The sequence below is a fragment of the Saccopteryx bilineata genome, chromosome 5 (assembly GCF_036850765.1).
Source record: "Saccopteryx bilineata isolate mSacBil1 chromosome 5, mSacBil1_pri_phased_curated, whole genome shotgun sequence".
Lineage (NCBI taxonomy): Eukaryota > Metazoa > Chordata > Mammalia > Chiroptera > Emballonuridae > Saccopteryx > Saccopteryx bilineata.
In genome coordinates, this window is record NC_089494.1 from 187,781,797 (window position 1) to 187,799,651 (window position 17,855).

Genomic DNA, 17,855 nt, shown 5'->3' on the forward strand with positions numbered 1-17,855 from the left:
TTAATATGCAAGATGTTATGTATAGAAAATCAACTTGTTTACCTTATCTTGGTAAGGCAAGGCCACCATTCTTTGTATTACCTTAAAATGTATAGTAGTACTACTATAGATGAAGATAATTGATATTACTGTCTAGTCTATTCCAAGATGAAGTATGAAAGTTTACTTAAAAAACAAGAAGACCCTGATTTCTTCTTTCCTTGTAACTTGCTGCCTGACATTTTTAGAAAAGAGTATCAAAAGTATAATACAAAATGAGAAGGAAAAAACTCAATCATAAGTTCAAGTTTAATGAGGATTGTAAACCCATGAGGGTCAGTTTGTTTCCTTATGCATCCTCAGTGCCTAAACTAGCATCTGGTACTTAGTACTAGGTGCATAATAAATATTTGTTAAATTAACAAGTAAGCTGATATAAATTGCTCAAGAAAAAAAAGATTAGATATTACTATGAAAGTTATTCTACTGATTATTCAATGGAAAGATGACAGAATATTGAGATATTAAAATAAAAATATGTAAATTTTCTGAACTGTTTTTCAACTCAACAAATGTTTATTAAGGCTACTAATCTTTATAAACTTTTACAATTAGTGCTAGGGATATGCTAATAAGGAAGATAGTCAACCTTCTCCTATACCATTTTTTTATCATCAGATGGCACTATGAATAAATAACTGCTAACATTTGTAACGTACTTACCATGTGCCACATAGTACAGCAGGAAATTTACATTGACTTTATCACTTCTTTACAAATTATGAGTTCAGTACTATTATTATACTGTTTTATTTTAATGCTAAGGAAACAGAGAAATAGAATAGTTATGCAACATTGCCCAAGGCCACACAGCTATTAAGTGGAAGAAATAAAAGAAGCTTAACATTCTGAGTATGTAGAGCCCACATAGCACAATACTGTTTCCTTTCCAATCTGGAGTAAAGAGTGTACATATTTTATATAAATACAGTAATATCAAGTTTGGAATCCACTCTAATACAATATACTTTGTGGGGGTAAAAAAATGAGGTAGATAATTGTTTAAGAGGGATGACAAGCCCAGGGCAACACATTATATATTTGTACTTGTGTATTTTTTGGTTTCATAAAAATTTAAAAAGCTAAAAAATTCACTTAGAGAAATGGGCATTTATTCAAATAGCTAATGAAAATATTGGCAAAACCTTTAAAAAGGTAAATGTATGTACATATTAAAACTTTAAATGTGCATATCCTTTGATTCAGCATCCTAGTTTGAAATTTAGCTTATAGGAATAGTAACATTACTTCTAAGGCTATTTACTTTAGTACTATTAATAACATAATGATAGAAACATAAATGCTAATTAACTGTACTGATGAGCTATCCATGATAAGTCATCATGATTTTTAAAAATGCAAACAAGGAAATAATCATGGTGATGTAAAGTACAGCATAAGGAATATTGTCAATAATATTGTAATAACTATGTAAGGCAGGGGTCGGGAACCTTTTTGGCTGAGAGAGCCATGAATGCCACATATTTTAAAATGTAATTCCGTGAGAACCATACAATGATCCGTGTTTGTTATGCATTATCTAATAAAAATTTGGTGGTGTCCTGGAGGACAGCTGTGATTGGCTCCAGCTACCCGCAACCATGAACATAAGCAGTAGGAAATGAATGGATTGTAATACATGAGAATGTTTTATATTTTTAATGTTATTTTTTTTTTATTAAAGATTTGTCTGCGAGCCAGATGTACCCATCGAAAGAGCCACATCTGGCTCACGAGCCATAGGTTCCTGACCCCTGTAAGGGTCCGATAGGTACTAGATTTATTGGAATGATCACTTTGGAAGTATATAAATATCTAATCACTATGTTGTTATACAGCTGAAACTAAAATAATATTGTATGTCAAGTGTCAGTGAAAAATAAAAAATTATTTTAAAATAATGTAAACCAGAAGTGCTATCAGTATTCCAGCTAAGTAAGAAAACCTTAGTCTCTCTCTCTTGAAAGTTACAGCAATTGGAGAACTATAATTCAACAAACAATTCCCTGCTCAACACATAAACACACCTGAAGATCTGGGCACTGAGACATCTGAAGGTGGGTGTCACAGTGGATATAGCATTGTCCCAGAGCAATGAGGTCGCTGGTTCGTTTCCGAAGGCACTGGCTAGACCACAGGGTCACTGGTTTGAGCCCCAGTCAGGGCACATGTAAGAAGCAATCAATGGGTGCACAACTAAGTGGAACAATGAGTTCATGCTTCTCTCTCTCTCTCTCTCTCTTTATTTTTCCCCCACTCCCTATCTCTCTCAATTAAAAAAAAATAGTGATTTTGAAGTCAGAAATCTAGAAATGAGTCAGGTGAAGAAAAGAGAATTGAGAGTTTTAAAAATACACAACATAAAAGAATTCTATCAGAACTATCTGACTCCATTAGAAAAAGCAGTATTAAAATAATAGGCATGCCTGAAGAGAGGAAGAAGGGAACAGAGAGCCTATTCAAACAAATACTTGGTGAGAACTTCCCAAACCTCTGGAAAGAGCTGACTCTCAAATCCAGGAAGCTAACAGAACACCTAATTATCTCAATGCAAAACAACCTTATCCAAGGCACATTATATTAGGGTGTCAAAAGTTAGTGACAAAGAATTCTCAAGGCAGCTAGAGAAAGGAAGACTTGTAACCACTGGTTGAAAACCACTGCTATAACCTATAAAAAAATCCCATTAGTTTATCATTTTTTTTTCCAGCCAAATCCTACAAGCTACAAATGGAATCAAATATTCAAAATACTGAAAGTAATCACCAGTCAAGAATAATATAGCCAACAAAATTATCCTTTTGATATGAACAAGAAATAATGGTTTTTCCAGATAAGCAAAAACTAAGGGAATTTACAAGATCTTATAAGAAATGTTAGAGTCTGTTATATCTGAAACAAAAAAAAACAAAAGGAAACAAAACTGTAAGATGAGAGAGACAAAAGTAGAAAATTGCAACTCTTATTTAGAACAGGGTATTAAATACTTAAATATAATATAAAGCTCAAAGGGGATAAAAGCATTAAGAGAACACTACAGCTTCTGCAATTGCAAATGAATGCACAGCGTAAAAAGGATAATCTGTGACAACAAAAATGTAAAAAGGGAAGAAAAATAGAACTGAATTTGCACAGGTAAAGAAACATAAGACGAACAGAGAAAAAAAAGGACTACTATACGTATGAAACCTTTTTTTAATATAAACCTAACGGTAACCACAAGACAAAAACTAGAGCTGAGATATGTAACACACACAAAAAAAGATATGGAAGGAATAAAATAATAAAATACCACCAAACAAAAATAGCAGACAGAAACACAAAGGAAAAGAAACAATGGAGACACAGAACGACAAGAAAACAAACTATAAAAAACTGCTATGGGAACTCTCCATATATCAACAATCACCCAAATGTGAATGGTCTGAACTCATCAATTAAGACACAGAGTAGTGGGATCAATTGAAAAACAAGATTCAACTATGTGCTGCCTCCAAGGTGACTTACCTCAGCTACACAGACAAACATAGACTCAAAATGAAGGTTGGAAGAGGACACTCCAAGCAAATGGCATCCAGAGAAAAGCAGGTTAGCCATATTTATATTATAGATTTCAAGATAAAAATGGTAACAAGAGACAAGAATGGGCACTTTATAATCATAAAGGTGACAATATATCAAGAAGAAATAATACTTATCAATATTATGCACCTAAACTGGGAACAGTAAAATATATAAAGCTAACAGACCTATAAAGGAGAAACTGACAAAAATAAAATTATAATAGAGGACTTAAATACCCCACTGACAGCAATAAATAAACCATCCAAACAGAAAATAAGTAAGTATCGGCCTTAAATACTTTTGACCAAATGGATATAATCATAAAATTTACATACCTTTCCATCCCCCAAACAACAGAATATACATTTTTCTCTGGTGTACATGGAACATTCTCAAGGACAAAGCATATGTGAGGACACAAAACTAGTCTTAATAAATTTAAAAAGACTGAAATCATACTAAGCATATTTTCTGATTACAACAGTATAAAACTGAAAATGAACTGTAAAAAGTGGAAATACCAACTATATGGAGATTAAACAACATACTACCAAAGAACTACTAAGACAAAGAAGAAATTAAGAGATTAAAAGATGCATACAGAGAAATAAGAATGACAGTACAGTATATCAAAATTTGTAGGATGCAGCATCAGCTGTACTAAGAGGGAAGTTTATAGCATTACAGGTCTGCCTCAAGAAATAAAATCTCAAACAATCTAACATGCGAACTTAAAAGAATTTGAAAAAGAAAAGAAGCCCAAAGACAGTAGAGGCAAATGCTAAAAACCAAAGCAGAATTAAACAAAATAAAGAACAAAGACAATAGAAAAAATTAATTCAAGAAGTGGTTCTTTGAAAAGATGAATGAAATCGACAAACCTTGGCAAGACTCACTAAGAAAAAAACCCCCACCTCAAATAAAATCAGAAATCAAAGAAAAGTTAAAATGGACACCATAGAAATAAAAAGAATTATACAAGATTACTATGAACGGTTATATGGCATCAAATTTGATGCCATAAGAAATAAACCTAAAGAAATAAATTCTTAGAAATATGTAACTTTCCTAGACTAAAACATAAAGAATTGGAAAACTTAGACTGATCAACAGTAATGTCCCAAGAAACAAAAGGGAAGAACCAGATGGCTTCACTAGTTAATTCTACCATTCAAGTAAGATTAATACCTATCCTTCTCAAACTCCCCCCCAAAACTGAAGAGGGAATACTTCCTAACTCATTATATGAGGTCAACATTTCCCTGATACCAAAATAACAATCCCAACCAAGTGGAGTTCTTTCCACGCAGGGATGGTTCAACATGTGCAAATTGATAAATGTGATGATACATTACTTTAACAAAACAAGATAAAAATCATATGATAACAACAGATGCAGAGAAAGCATGTGACAAGATACAACATCCATTTATGACTAAAACACTCAATAAAATGGGTATAAAAGGAAAGTACCTCTACATAATAAAGGCATCTGACAAACCCTCAGTGAATATTACACTCAATGGTGAAAAACAGAAAGCTTTTCCTCTAAGATTAGGTGCAAGACAAAAATGCCTGTTCTCAACAGTGTTATTCAACATAGTACTGGAAGTCCTAGTTAAAGCAATCAGGCAAGAAAAAGAAGCAAAAGGCATCCAAACTGAGAATGAAGAAGTAAACTCACTTTTTGCAGTTAAGATTATTGTATATACAGAAAACCTGAAGGACTCAACCAGGACTTAGAAACAATAAACAAATACAGTAAAATGCAGGATACAAAATCAATATATAAAAGTCTACTGCTTCCTGTATACTATTAATGAAACTTCAGAAAAATAAAAATTCCTTTTGCCACTGCAACCAAAGAATAAAATACCTAGGAATAAACTTAACAAAGGATAGGAAGGACTTATATACTGAAAACTACAAAGCATTATTAAAAGAGACTGAAAAAGACACAACAAAATGGAAAGATACTCAATAAAGAGGTGGTTCTTTGAAAAGATGAATGAAATTGACATGGATTAGAAGAATCAACACAGTTAAAATGGCCATATTACCCAAATCACTATACTGACTTAATGCAATCTCCATCAAAATCCTAATGTCGCCTGGTGGCGCAGTGGATAGTGTTGGACTGGGATGCGGAGGACCCAGGTTCGACACCCTGAGGTCTCCAACTTGAGCGAGGGTTCATCTGGTTTGAGCAGAGGTCACCAGCTTGGACCCAAGGTCGCTGGCTTGAGCAAGGGGTTACTCACTCTGCTGTAGCCCCACGGTCAAGGCACATATGAGAAAGCAATGAACAACTAAGGTGTCGCAACAAAAAACTAATGATTGATGCTTCTCATCTCTCTCCGTTCCTGTCTGTCTGTCCCTCTCTCTGTCTCTGTAAATACAAAAACAAAAACAAAAAAACCCAAAAAACCCTAATGTCATTTTTTAAATAGAACAAAAAATTATCAGATTTGTGTGGAACCACAAAATATCCTAAATGGCCAAAGCAATCCTGAGGAAGAAAAAAAACAAAGCTGGAGATATCACACTCCCTGATATCAAACTGTACTACAAAACAATGATACTGACAGAAAAAAAAAGACACACCAATGGAACTGAACTGAGCGCCCAGTTAAAGTTACATGTATATGAACAACCAATTTCTGACAAAGGAGCCAAAAACACAATGGAGAAAGGAAAACATCTTCAATAAATGGTGCTGGGAAAATTGTAAAGCCACATGCAAAAAAATGAAACTAGATTTCTATCTGACAGTGCACAGAAAAATTAACTCTAAATGGATTAAAGACTTAAATACAAGACCTGAAAATATAAAACAGGTATTAAATTTAAGGCTCTTGGTCTCCAAGAGGTTTTTTTATGAACTTGACCCCAAAGGCAAGGGAAATAAAAGCAAATATAAAGAATGGGATTGCATCAAACTAAAAACCACCAACAGGCCTGGCCTGTGGTGGCACAGTGGACAAAGCATTAACCTGGAATGCTGAGGTCGCGGGTTCGAAACCCTGGGCTTGCCCGGTCAAAGCACATATGGCAGTTGATGGTTCCTGCTCCTCCCCCTTCTCTCTCTCTCTCTCTCTCTCCTGCCATCTCTCTAAAATGAATTTAAAAAAATTAAGAAAAACAAAAACAAAAAAAAGAACACCAACAAAACAAAATGGGAACTAATGAATGGAAGGACATATTTGCAAATGGTACCTTCAATAAGGGGCTAATATCCAAAAACATATAAAGAATTCATATAACTCAACAACAACAAAACAATCTAATTAAAAAATGGGTAGAGGAGCCAAACACTCTTCTCAAGAAGACATACAAAATGGTCCTGGCTGGTGGGCTCAGTAGTAGAGCACTGGCCCAGCATGAGGATGTCCCAGGTTCAATTCCCAGTCAGGGAAAACAGGAAAAGCGACCAATTGCTTCTGTTCATTTTAACAAGTTAACAAACAAAACAAACTCCTAGAGATGGACAACAGTATGGTGGTTACCAGAGGTAAAGGGAGGCCAATGACTGAAGATTAGACTTTTGGTGTTAAGCACACAATGCAGTATACAGAAAATGAATTACAGAATTATAGACTTGAAACTTACAAAACGTTATTAACCAATGTTACCCAAATAAATTTAATTTTAAAAAATGCAAACCAATACTATAATTACATTTCATAACCTAGTGTATGTGTGTCCTATAATGGTACACATGATGAAGATGATACAAAGCCAACTTCAGAGTGGTTAATGGAGTATGGGTTTTCTCTCCTTCCTTAAATACTGTTTTGGTAGTGAGATTACAAGTTATTTTTATTTGCTTGGAGTGTACAAGTTAAAAAGAAAATCAAGGCCCCAGCTGGGTGGCTCAGTGGATCAAGTGTCAACCTGGCCCGCCAGAGGTCGCAGACTCGATCCCTTGTCAGGGCGAGTACAAGAAGCATTCAGTGAGTGCACACACACAAAAAAACCCCCAAGATGTTGCTTTCTCTCTCTCATTCTCCTCCTTTCACTCCCTTCAAAATCAGTGAAATTTTTTTTTAAAAAATCCAAGATAGAATTTACTTTAAAAGTTGCTTTATATCATAAGGTCCTTCAAATGCATTTATTTTGTATCCCAGTCCTGAAACACATCATAAATATTTACTGAGTGAAGGAATGCTGATTACCAGCTAGGACTTTCCACAAGACATTATGTTCCTAATGACTCAGATTTGTAGACCTGTAAATAAAACCACAATGCAATTAGAAAGGACACTTAAGAAAAAAATATATACCTTCCAAAACTTCACTTCTATGAGATTTAATCTGCAGAAAACAAGCAAAATTACCAATGAAAAGTTGCCCCCCCTCCTTTGGGGGACTGGGGTGGTGGTAAATCAACCTAGAAAACTGGGTGCCCAAGTAGTTGTATGACCTCAGGTAAGTCACTTAACCTTCTTAAGATTTAGTTTCTTCAGCTAAAAAAGCTGAATTTATTAATACCTGGTAAGGCTTCTATAAGAATTCATGTAGGAACTTGGTACATTATAGAACAATATTAAAAATGAGAAGATATTATTATGTAACAAATCAATATAACTTGAAACTTAGGCATACCTGCATCACCAAACATCAGCAAGGCAGCAGCAATTGCTCCATCCATTGTGCTGGTGGATTCAATCAACTAACAAAGTGAAAAAAGATTTAACATTTTAAAAATAACGCAAAGAATTCCTTCAGTTATCAAAATATTAAAGAATATATTGTATAGGTCAAGAAATCTGTACTCTTTATCACTACAAAGGAAAAATTAAAATATAGTCAAATATATACAGTATAGTCAAGGTTTTTGGTATTTTGATTACAAGGTTGTGGACTGGAGACTTAAAACCTTTCTATTTCCATGTCCAAGCACTGAGTGTGTGTGGGGAGGGAAAGACGGGAGGGAAGGGAGACCCCGAGATACTGACAGAAATTGACATTATTCCTTTGTAATGAACATTTAGCAGCGGACACTGGCATACCACAATTCTGTAGTCATTTAAAAAGAATCTAATACTTCCTAAGATGAGTGAGATAAAGTGTTCTTTTGATTGCTTGGATTTGTTTGTAAATATATTCATATATTGCTTATATAATTAAGATTTTCAATATAATATTTTTACACTGTTCTGTAACATTTTGGATCTCAGAAGAAACTAAACATTCCACATTTTTCTCTTGCTAAAGTTTCCTATTTGTGTTAAAGATTTTACTTTATAAAATAAGCTAATTTTGTACTAAATAGGCTGAGATCAAATGAGAATACTGTTTTCTATACTAGTTTTCCTAATCTTGGATTCTTACATATTCTGTAAAGTCCCTATTCCTTTCCAAAATACAGAGCACATTCTTAACAAATCCAAGACTTAATTTATATTTTATAACCTGAACTGTTTTATATATCTAAAAGCCTTTATAAAGTAATTTATAAATGTCACTTTTAGATCTCCTGAAATGTTAGGGTTCACTTGAAATTCAGATGACCTCAGAAAGCATTCTGCTTTGGAGTGAGTGATATGCTAAATTCCAAAAATTTCTGATTAATGAAACATATAAATAAATTCTGTACATCAAGCCTATTTATCTACTGCAATTATAAAATTAGAGATAAATACTTCTACAGGGAAAAAAATCCTCTAAAACCACATAAAAACTTGGCAACAAACTAAAAAATTTAAAGAGATGTGATTTTTTGAATATTTTAGAACCCCGTTTATTCTTCTTAGTCTCCTGGGGGGGGGAGGCGAATGACAACGACCGACACACCAGGAGACAATACTACTAGCAGAGAAAAATATACACCCAAGAGAACACTAAAGTTTCCTTTGGTATTCGTATACGGAGGGAAAGAGTTCATGTTAAAAATAGCAGGGAATAGGAGTAATTTAACAAGATTTTTTTTTAAAGTTTTATTTTATTTTTTTTATTAATTAATGTATTTTTATAGGGACAGAGAGAGGGATAGATAGGGACAGACAGACAGTAAGGAGAGAGATGAGAAGCATCAATCATCAGTTTCTCGTTGAGACACCTTAGTTGTTCATTGACTGCTTTCTCATATGTGCCTTGACCGCGGGCATTCAGCAGACTGAGTAATCCCTTGCTCGAGCCAGCAACCTTGGGTCCAAGCTTTTTGCTTAAGCCAGATGAGCCCGTGCTCAAGCTGGCGAGCTCGGGGTCTCGAACCTGGGTCCTTCCGCATCCCAGTCCGACGCTCTATCCACTGTGCCACAGCCTGGTCAGGCTAGGAGTAACTTAATACACACTTAAGAGTTCAAACTAGCAGACCCAGAATATTTTCACTTCAGACTTGTTTTGTTTGCCCTGAATAATATATTGGTTTTTTTAGTTACTATAAAAAGAAATAAAGTACTGAGAAACACGGATGAACTTCAAAACATTATGCTTAGTGAAAAGAAGCCAGTCACAAAAGATCATTATTACACAATTGCAAATATGAAATGTCCAGAATAGACCACTCTATAAATTCATAGAATAGTGTTACCTAGGGTTGGGGGAGAAAAATTGAGTGATTGTTACTAAATACAAGGTTTCTTTTTGGGATAATTAAAATCCTCTAAAATTAAATTATAGTGATGATGGTTATACAACTCTGTAAATATACTGAAAACCACTAAATCATACACTTTAAATAGGTGATCTTTCTAACATTTAAATCAGGGGTAGTCAACCTTTTTATACCTACCGCCCACTTTTGTATCTCTCTTAGTAGTAAAATTTTCTAACCGCCCACCGGTTTCACAGTAATGGTGATTTATAAAGCAGGGAAGTAACTTTATTTTATAAAATTTATAAAGCAGAATTACAGCAAGTTAAAGCATATAATAATAATTACTTACCAAGTACTTTATGTTGGATTTTATCTAAGTTTGGCAGAATAAATTTTTATAAAACAACTTACTATAGTTAAATCTATCTTTTTATTTATACTTTGGTTGCTCAGCTCCCGCCCACCATGAAAGCTGGAACACCCACTAGTGGGCGGTAGGGACCAGGCTGACTACCACTGATTTAAATTATATCTCAATAAAGCTATTAAATTGATGATCAACACTAAATAAAAATCCATCCTTTTCCCTTTATTTGAAAAATCCAAACATTTGATAAAAATGGGCTATCATATCACCTGACCATATCCTGAAGCAGGTTAAGGGCTGCAGCTATTCCTTTAGAAAGAGCATGTATGGTATACCAGTGTCTACCATAAATGTCAATATGAAAAAAAGAAGCCTCCTGACATTTATGAGTTTCTTTGGAAGATGGGGGATGGGTGTCCCTATTTTAAAATCATTCAAGCACACAAAAATTCACAAGGTATGTATGACAGCTACTTAGGAAAACACATTTTATTATTCATAGGTGAAAAACCTCACCTATAAGTAGACTTTAAAGTAAGTCTCTAGCATTGTCTTTAATTATTACAAAAATAAATAAAGTTAGAAATTATTTTCAAACAAAGTATCTTTAGAAAAATTATTAAATACAACATTAGATACAGGAGAAAGTTTAGTCATCATCCCAGCTACAATAACCAATTACTAAAAAGGGGTATAACCTTAAGTAAATCATTGTCACTTCTTTGTGGGAACAGTTCCTTCAAGGTCTGAAGTTTAGCATCCTTCAGGTCTTCCAATTCTGAAAGGTCTTCCAATTCTGAAATATCATCATTATTTCTACCTGCCATGGTAGGAAGGCCTTGGGACTCTTCATCTTCAGATGGCTCAGAACTAAAAGTGTTTTCAGAGAAAAAGATTTTAATGTATTGTTAAGTGTTAGTTCATTAGAATTGTGTATATATGTGCATACGAAATACAGCATACCTATAGTTCTTTCTCAAATTAAATGAAATCTATATCAAAGATTAAAACCATTTTTTTCTCATTTCAAAATGTTTATGTATACAACTCTACATACCCAAAGTCTGTATACTCTGAAATACCTCAAATTATCCAAGCTGGAATGAAAAAAAGATAATATCCAGCATTTATTTTAAGACACACACATTTATTGCATGCCCACTTCTCTTTCCTACTTTATTCACCTAGAATGTGCATGTTAGGTGAGTGTTGTCATGTTACCAAGAAATTATGAAGCCTATACTAATATAAGAAAACAAATGTTCATGGCCTAGGTGATTAGAATCTAAGTGTTCAAACTGGAATGGTCCCATCAATATCAGAATCTCTGCCACAAACACAACATTTCTTTAGCAGATGGGGCGCATTTGTTATTCCTTATGAAGCTTTATTCTATAACCAACTTTAATCATGCTCTATTTCAGTTTATATGTGTAGCCTGTATAAAAGAAATTTGGGGCCAAATTTTACTTGTCTATCTCCCAAACAAAAAAAAGAAAATCTCATTTTAAAATTTTGGTTTCGCCCTGGCAAGTTGGCTCAGTGGTAGAGCATCAGCTGGGTGTGTGGAAGTCGCAGGTTCGATTTCCAGTCAGGGCACACAGGAGAAGTGACCATCTGTTTGTTCACCCCAACACCCTGCAGCCATGGCTCATTCCAGCAAGTTGGCCCCGAGAGCTGAGCATGGCACCATAGTCTCGTCTCAGGCGCTAAAATAGCTGTTGCCGAGCAACAGAGTAATGGCTCCAGATGGGCCGAGCATCCCTAGGTAGGGTGCTTCCCAGGTGGATCCCAAATGAGTGCATGCAGAGTCTGTTTCTCTGAAGAACAGACAGAAAGGAGGGGAGGGGAGGGGAGGGGAGGGGAGGGGAGGGGGGAGGGGAGGGGAGGGGGGAGGGGAGGGGGAGGGGAGGGGGGGAGGGGAGGGGGAGGGGGGAGGGAAGGAGGGAGGGAGGGAGGGAGGGAGGGAGGGAGGAAAAGAAAAGAAAAGAAAAGAAAAGAAAAGAAAAGAAAAGAAAAGAAAAGAAAAGAAAAGAAAAGAAAAGAAGGAAATAAATAAATAAATTTTGGTGTCCTGTCATCATGGTAGGCATTCTGGAGATCAGAGAATGCAGACTTTGCTATGCAGCTAGTTCTATTTTTCACAGCTCTTTTAGACACATATTCTGTATTTTAGCAACTTCTCTATGCCTATTTATGTTAGATCAGTTGTACCTATTAGGGCACCGGCAGGAATATGTATTTTAAGCTTCTAGGTTGACTTCTTGAACCTTGCTCTAAGGCAGGGGTCGGGAACCTATGGCTTGCGAGCCAGATGTGGCTCTTTTGATGGCTGCATCTGGCTCGCAGACAAATCTTTAATAAAAAAAAATAATAATGTTAAAAATATAAAACATTCTCATGTATTACAATCCATTCATTTCCTAGCACTCATGTTCATGGCTGCAGGTGGCTGGAGCCAATCACAGCTGTCCTCCGGGACACCACCAAATTTTTATTGGATAATGCGTAAGGTACACAGGTCGTTGTATGGCTTTCACAGAATCATTGATACATTTCAAAATATGTGGTGTACATGGCTCTCTCAGCCAAAAAGGTTCCCGACCTCTGCTCTAAGGTAACATAACAAGGAGAAGTTAATCTCTTTCTTCGTCACTATGCCAGCCTTTCAATACTTGAAGACAATTACATGTGTCTTCCTTTCCATTACACCCAGAATTCTCATTCCTGATGTACTCAACTCTGAGTTCTCACTCTGCCTCACTATGGTTATGCTTCCTATCTCCTAGTTCACTGAAAAAATAAAAGCATTGAGCTTAGAGTCCTTTTCCAATTCCTGCTCTGGACAACCCCTTTCAAAGGACCTTAATCTTCTGTGTAACAACCTAAAGCTAGTGACCAGGCTCATGTTTATTCAGCGGCACAAACTCATATGTCTCTTAATGTAGTAAGTATTTATGCCGACGACAAATCTGATCATGCCTTAAATATAATGTCCAGTTCACAGGAAATACAAGTGATAGATTAAATTCAACACCATCATGAGGAAACAACCAGAAAAACTAATTTTCTCTAAGATCTCCTTAAATAAGTTAAAATTCTCAAAAAAGAGGAAAGGAGGGTAGTAGACTATTTATGGTAAAAAGAGAGTTAAAGTCATGACATCCAAATGCAGTGCATGTTCTTTGTTGGGATCCTGGTTTGGAAAAACAGCTACAAAACACATCAAATCCAAACATAAACTGGAAATGATAGTAAAGAATTATTCACTGATAACAGTATTGGGTTTGGTTTTTTTTGGAAGAGGGGGATATATAACCAAGTATTAAAGGCAGAAATATTGGAATGTCTGTAATTTAATATATAGCAGCCAGTAATAATAATCAGAGATTTTCAACCAGTGTACTGCAATAATTGTTTAAAACCACGTAATACCTATTCAGTCAGGGGCACTGATCTCTTTTCCCTTAGATTGTCAAATAAAAAATGACAAAAGCCAACACAACAGCCATCTGGTGTGAATGAATCAAAATTATACCTATTTTTTTTCTTTGCCAAATCAGCAAAAAATATATATATATATTTTTGGTGTGCCACAGAATTTTAGAATCAGTTTATCTGTTCCATGAGATTTTTAAAAAGGTGAAAATTGCTGATAACAGATAAAATAAAACAGAAAAAAAGTTAATTCTAGGTGGTAGGTATTTGGATGTTCACTATAAATTATTTTATTTTGTGTGCCTGAGCTTTAATATAAATAATAAAAGAAAATAATATACAAGAACGAGTTGATCCCATTTTCTGTTCTTTTAACTGGTCTCAGATAAAGTTATTTCCTTCTACTGAAGGCAGTCTCTTATCAGGGCTAAGGGATTCTATACCTTTCCACCTCCTACAAGGACTCCAGCTTTAAATTATCAGCTCTTTCCTCTCCAATTTTTCCCTCTCCCTAAGCTCTTCCTCCCAAGCCTATAATGTGCTCAAGACTGAATTAATTCAATGATTTCAATGTACCAGAGGTTCTAGACATTTAACATAGCATTGAAATTGGCAAATTACCCTCTTTTTCACAAATCTTATAATAATGATTTTCTACTCTCCATTTCCAAGTTGTCAACTCGGTACTTTATATCTTTCATCCCACTACTTTGTTGAAACTGTTCCAAGGGCAATAATATCCTCTTCAATGTGGCATGGGATAAAAACTTTCACTGATTAACTTTCCTCTGATTCTACATACTGTTGACAAATCTCTTTGAAAATCAGGTCCAACCCCTCCCATCACCCTATGGTTTCTGCAACAGCATTACTTCTAACTTCCTCATACCTCTGTGTCCTTAAACTACACAGAGCTCTTCTTCTTTTGTTCATTTTCTTAATTTGCTGGTGTTACTTAGAATTCCATCTTCATTTCCTTCTTGTCTAGTAATGTTTCCTGGGAGTTTCAACTGCCAGAGTTTCTATTATCTACATCAGTGGTTATCAAAAGGGGAGAGATTTTGCCCTCAGAGGACATTTGGCAATGTCCAGGGTAATTATAATTTCTTGACTACAGTGGTGCTACTGGCATCTATTAGGTAAAAAAGTCAAGGATTCTGCTAAACATCCTAAAATGTATAGAAGAGCTCCTCAAACAAAGAATTATCTGGCTCAAACTGTCAACAGGGCAAAGGTTAAGAAACCTTAATAACCAAAATGGCCCATATATGGGTATTGATTATAAACATGGAACATTCACACAATGTAGTATTATGGAGTTGTAAACAGAATGAGGATCTCTGAATTGATATGATTTCTAAGAAATGTATATTGCTAAGTAAATAAAATAAAGAACAGATGAATATATGTATGTGTATGCACACACACATATGTATTGTGTAGATATGAATATATTGTGCCATCTTTTGGGTAAGAAGGAGGAAAAAAACATACATGAAAGAAGTGTGACCAGGTGGTGGCACAGTGGATAAGAACACTGACCTGGGATGCTGAGGACCCAGGTTCTAAACCCTAAGGTCACCAGCCTGAGCATGGGATCATAGACATGACCCCATGATCGCTGGCTTTAGCTTTAAAGTCACTAGCTTGGAGCCCAAGATGGCTAGCTTGAGCAAGGGCTCACAGGCTTGAGTTTGGGATCACAGACATGACTTCATGGTCGTTGGCTTGAGCCCAAAGGTCACTCACTGGCTTGAAGCCCAAGGTTTCTGGCTTGAACTCAAGGTCGCTGGCTTGAGCAAGGGGTCACTGGCTCAGCTGCAACTCCCTGGTCAAGGCACATATGAGAAAGCAATCAATGAACAACTAAGGTACTGCAACTATTAGTTGATGCTTTTTATCTCTCTCCCTTCCTGTCTGTCTCTCTCTGTCCCTGTCTGTTTCCCTCTCTCTCAAAAAAAATAAAATAAAAAATTGATACATAAAATAAAAACATCCTATGTAGAGTTGAGATTTTTGGAATCTTGTTACTATTTTAAATATTCAAAAGCAAAAATTAACAACATCAAAAAAGGACAAGGGAAAAACCCTAAAAGGAATACAAACCATATTTGAAATGAAAAACACAGAAAAAAATTAAATAAATAATCTAAATACTATGATATTTACCCTCACTTTAATGGCAAAATAAAACTTGTAAATAAATCTTGAACACTACCTAGTGGGCCCAATCGTCAAGTGATATGATTACAGTAATTCTGAAACTATGTATTTATATATTGGATAATTAAGAAAATTAGTAAACATACTGGTACTGGAAAAAGCTAGAGTTCTCACTGTCAGAGAAGTATAGGCAAGACAAATAAGAGCCTTGTATGGTAGATTAGAATTGAAGGTAACAATTATAAACTCACGATTTAAAAATCACAAAAACTGCCATACATTCTCCTTCCTGCCTAGCCCATTCTGCTGAAGGGAATTAACCCTGCTTCACTGAAAGCAAAGAAAAGCACATACCTACTCCCCAGATTTCCAAATAAAATTTCATATGCAAAAGAAAAAGTGCTGTTTGAAGAAATGGTTAATTCTAATTTCAGGCCTAAAGTAGTGATAGGACAAGTCTCGTGCCATAACTCTCAAAACAAGAGCCTGCCTAAAGGGGACCTCACTTGCTAAAACTGAGCAATAGGAGCACAATAATGAATAATGGTAATAATGAATGATAGCCCACTGAACAAGTAAAATAAGAACCTATGATTCAAGCTTCATATTTACTGTAACATATAAGTAAATAAATAGAAGAGAAAAATCATCCTTACAAAATAACAAATAAAGTACAAGATCTAGAATGTTCATTAGAATACCATCATTTTATAACCATCACTATAATAATATATTCAGGCAAGAATCACCAAATACATACCACAAATATTGAAAATTTGGTAGGGAATAGAATTATTACCTGGCTCAAAGTATCTTCCCATTGATAATCATTACAAAGGGGGAAAAGGCAGCTTTACAGGAGAACCCAACAGGTTTTTGAGTTGTTCAAGTTCACTTTATCAAAAATGGAACAAAGTGATATCAGTGTGCCTCCTAACATGACAGACACATGGAGGACACAAATCATTTATATAGTATTCCTGTCACTTAACCTAAACTGAATCATGAAACATCAGGTGCATACAAATTGAGACATACTAAAAAATGGCCTGTTATCCGCAAAGGCCAATACAGTAAGAAACAAAAGGCCGAGAAATGGTTTGATTAATGAGACAAATGTAGCAAATTTAATCCAATGCATAACATTGGGGAAAAAAGTTACCATAAAGTACAACTCAAAATATGGTCCAGGCCCTGGCCGGTTGGCTCGGTGGTAGAGCGTCGGGCTGGCGTGCGGAAGTCCCGGGTTCGATTCCCGGCCAGGGCTCACAGGAGAAGCGCCCATCTGCTTCTCCACCCCTCCCCCTCTCCTTCCTCTCTGTCTCTCTCTTCCCCTCCCGCAGCTGAGGCTCCATTGGAACAAGGATGGCCCGGGCGCTGGGGATGGCTCTGTGGCCTCTGCCTCAGGCGCTAGAATGGCTCTGGTTGCAACAGAGCGATGCCCCAAATGGGCAGAGCATCACCCCCTGGTGGGCGTGCCGGGTGGATCCCGGTCGGGCGCATGCATGAGTCTGTCTGACTGCCTCCCCGTTTCCAGCTTCAGAAAAAATACAAAAAAAAAAAAAAAAAAAAAATGGTCCAAGGACTGATTGCTAGTCCTTGAACCAAGTTGTCTGTTATCTGTCTGACAAGAGAAGGAATTTACACCAGAGGTTAAGACAATGACAGAAGTCCCAGTTACAAATGAGATAGGTTTTATAGGTTTGAAAAGGTAGAAATAAATACTATAAGACAAACATCTGT

General features: G+C 35.7%; 1 protein-coding gene across 4 annotated transcripts in view; it reads right to left on the reverse strand.

Moving 5' to 3' along the window:
* The window catches only part of SMARCAD1 (SWI/SNF-related, matrix-associated actin-dependent regulator of chromatin, subfamily a, containing DEAD/H box 1), a 96,137-nt gene that overhangs the window by 56,736 nt on the left and 21,546 nt on the right, over positions 1 to 17,855 (reverse strand). For all 4 annotated transcript variants that reach the window (XM_066280184.1, XM_066280185.1, XM_066280183.1 and 1 more), the window contains 2 exons: positions 11,210 to 11,381; positions 8,209 to 8,275 (listed from right to left, as the gene is read on the reverse strand). In XM_066280184.1, the coding sequence (XP_066136281.1) occupies positions 8,209 to 8,275; positions 11,210 to 11,381 (239 nt within the window). The remainder of the gene's footprint in view (positions 1 to 8,208; positions 8,276 to 11,209; positions 11,382 to 17,855) is intronic.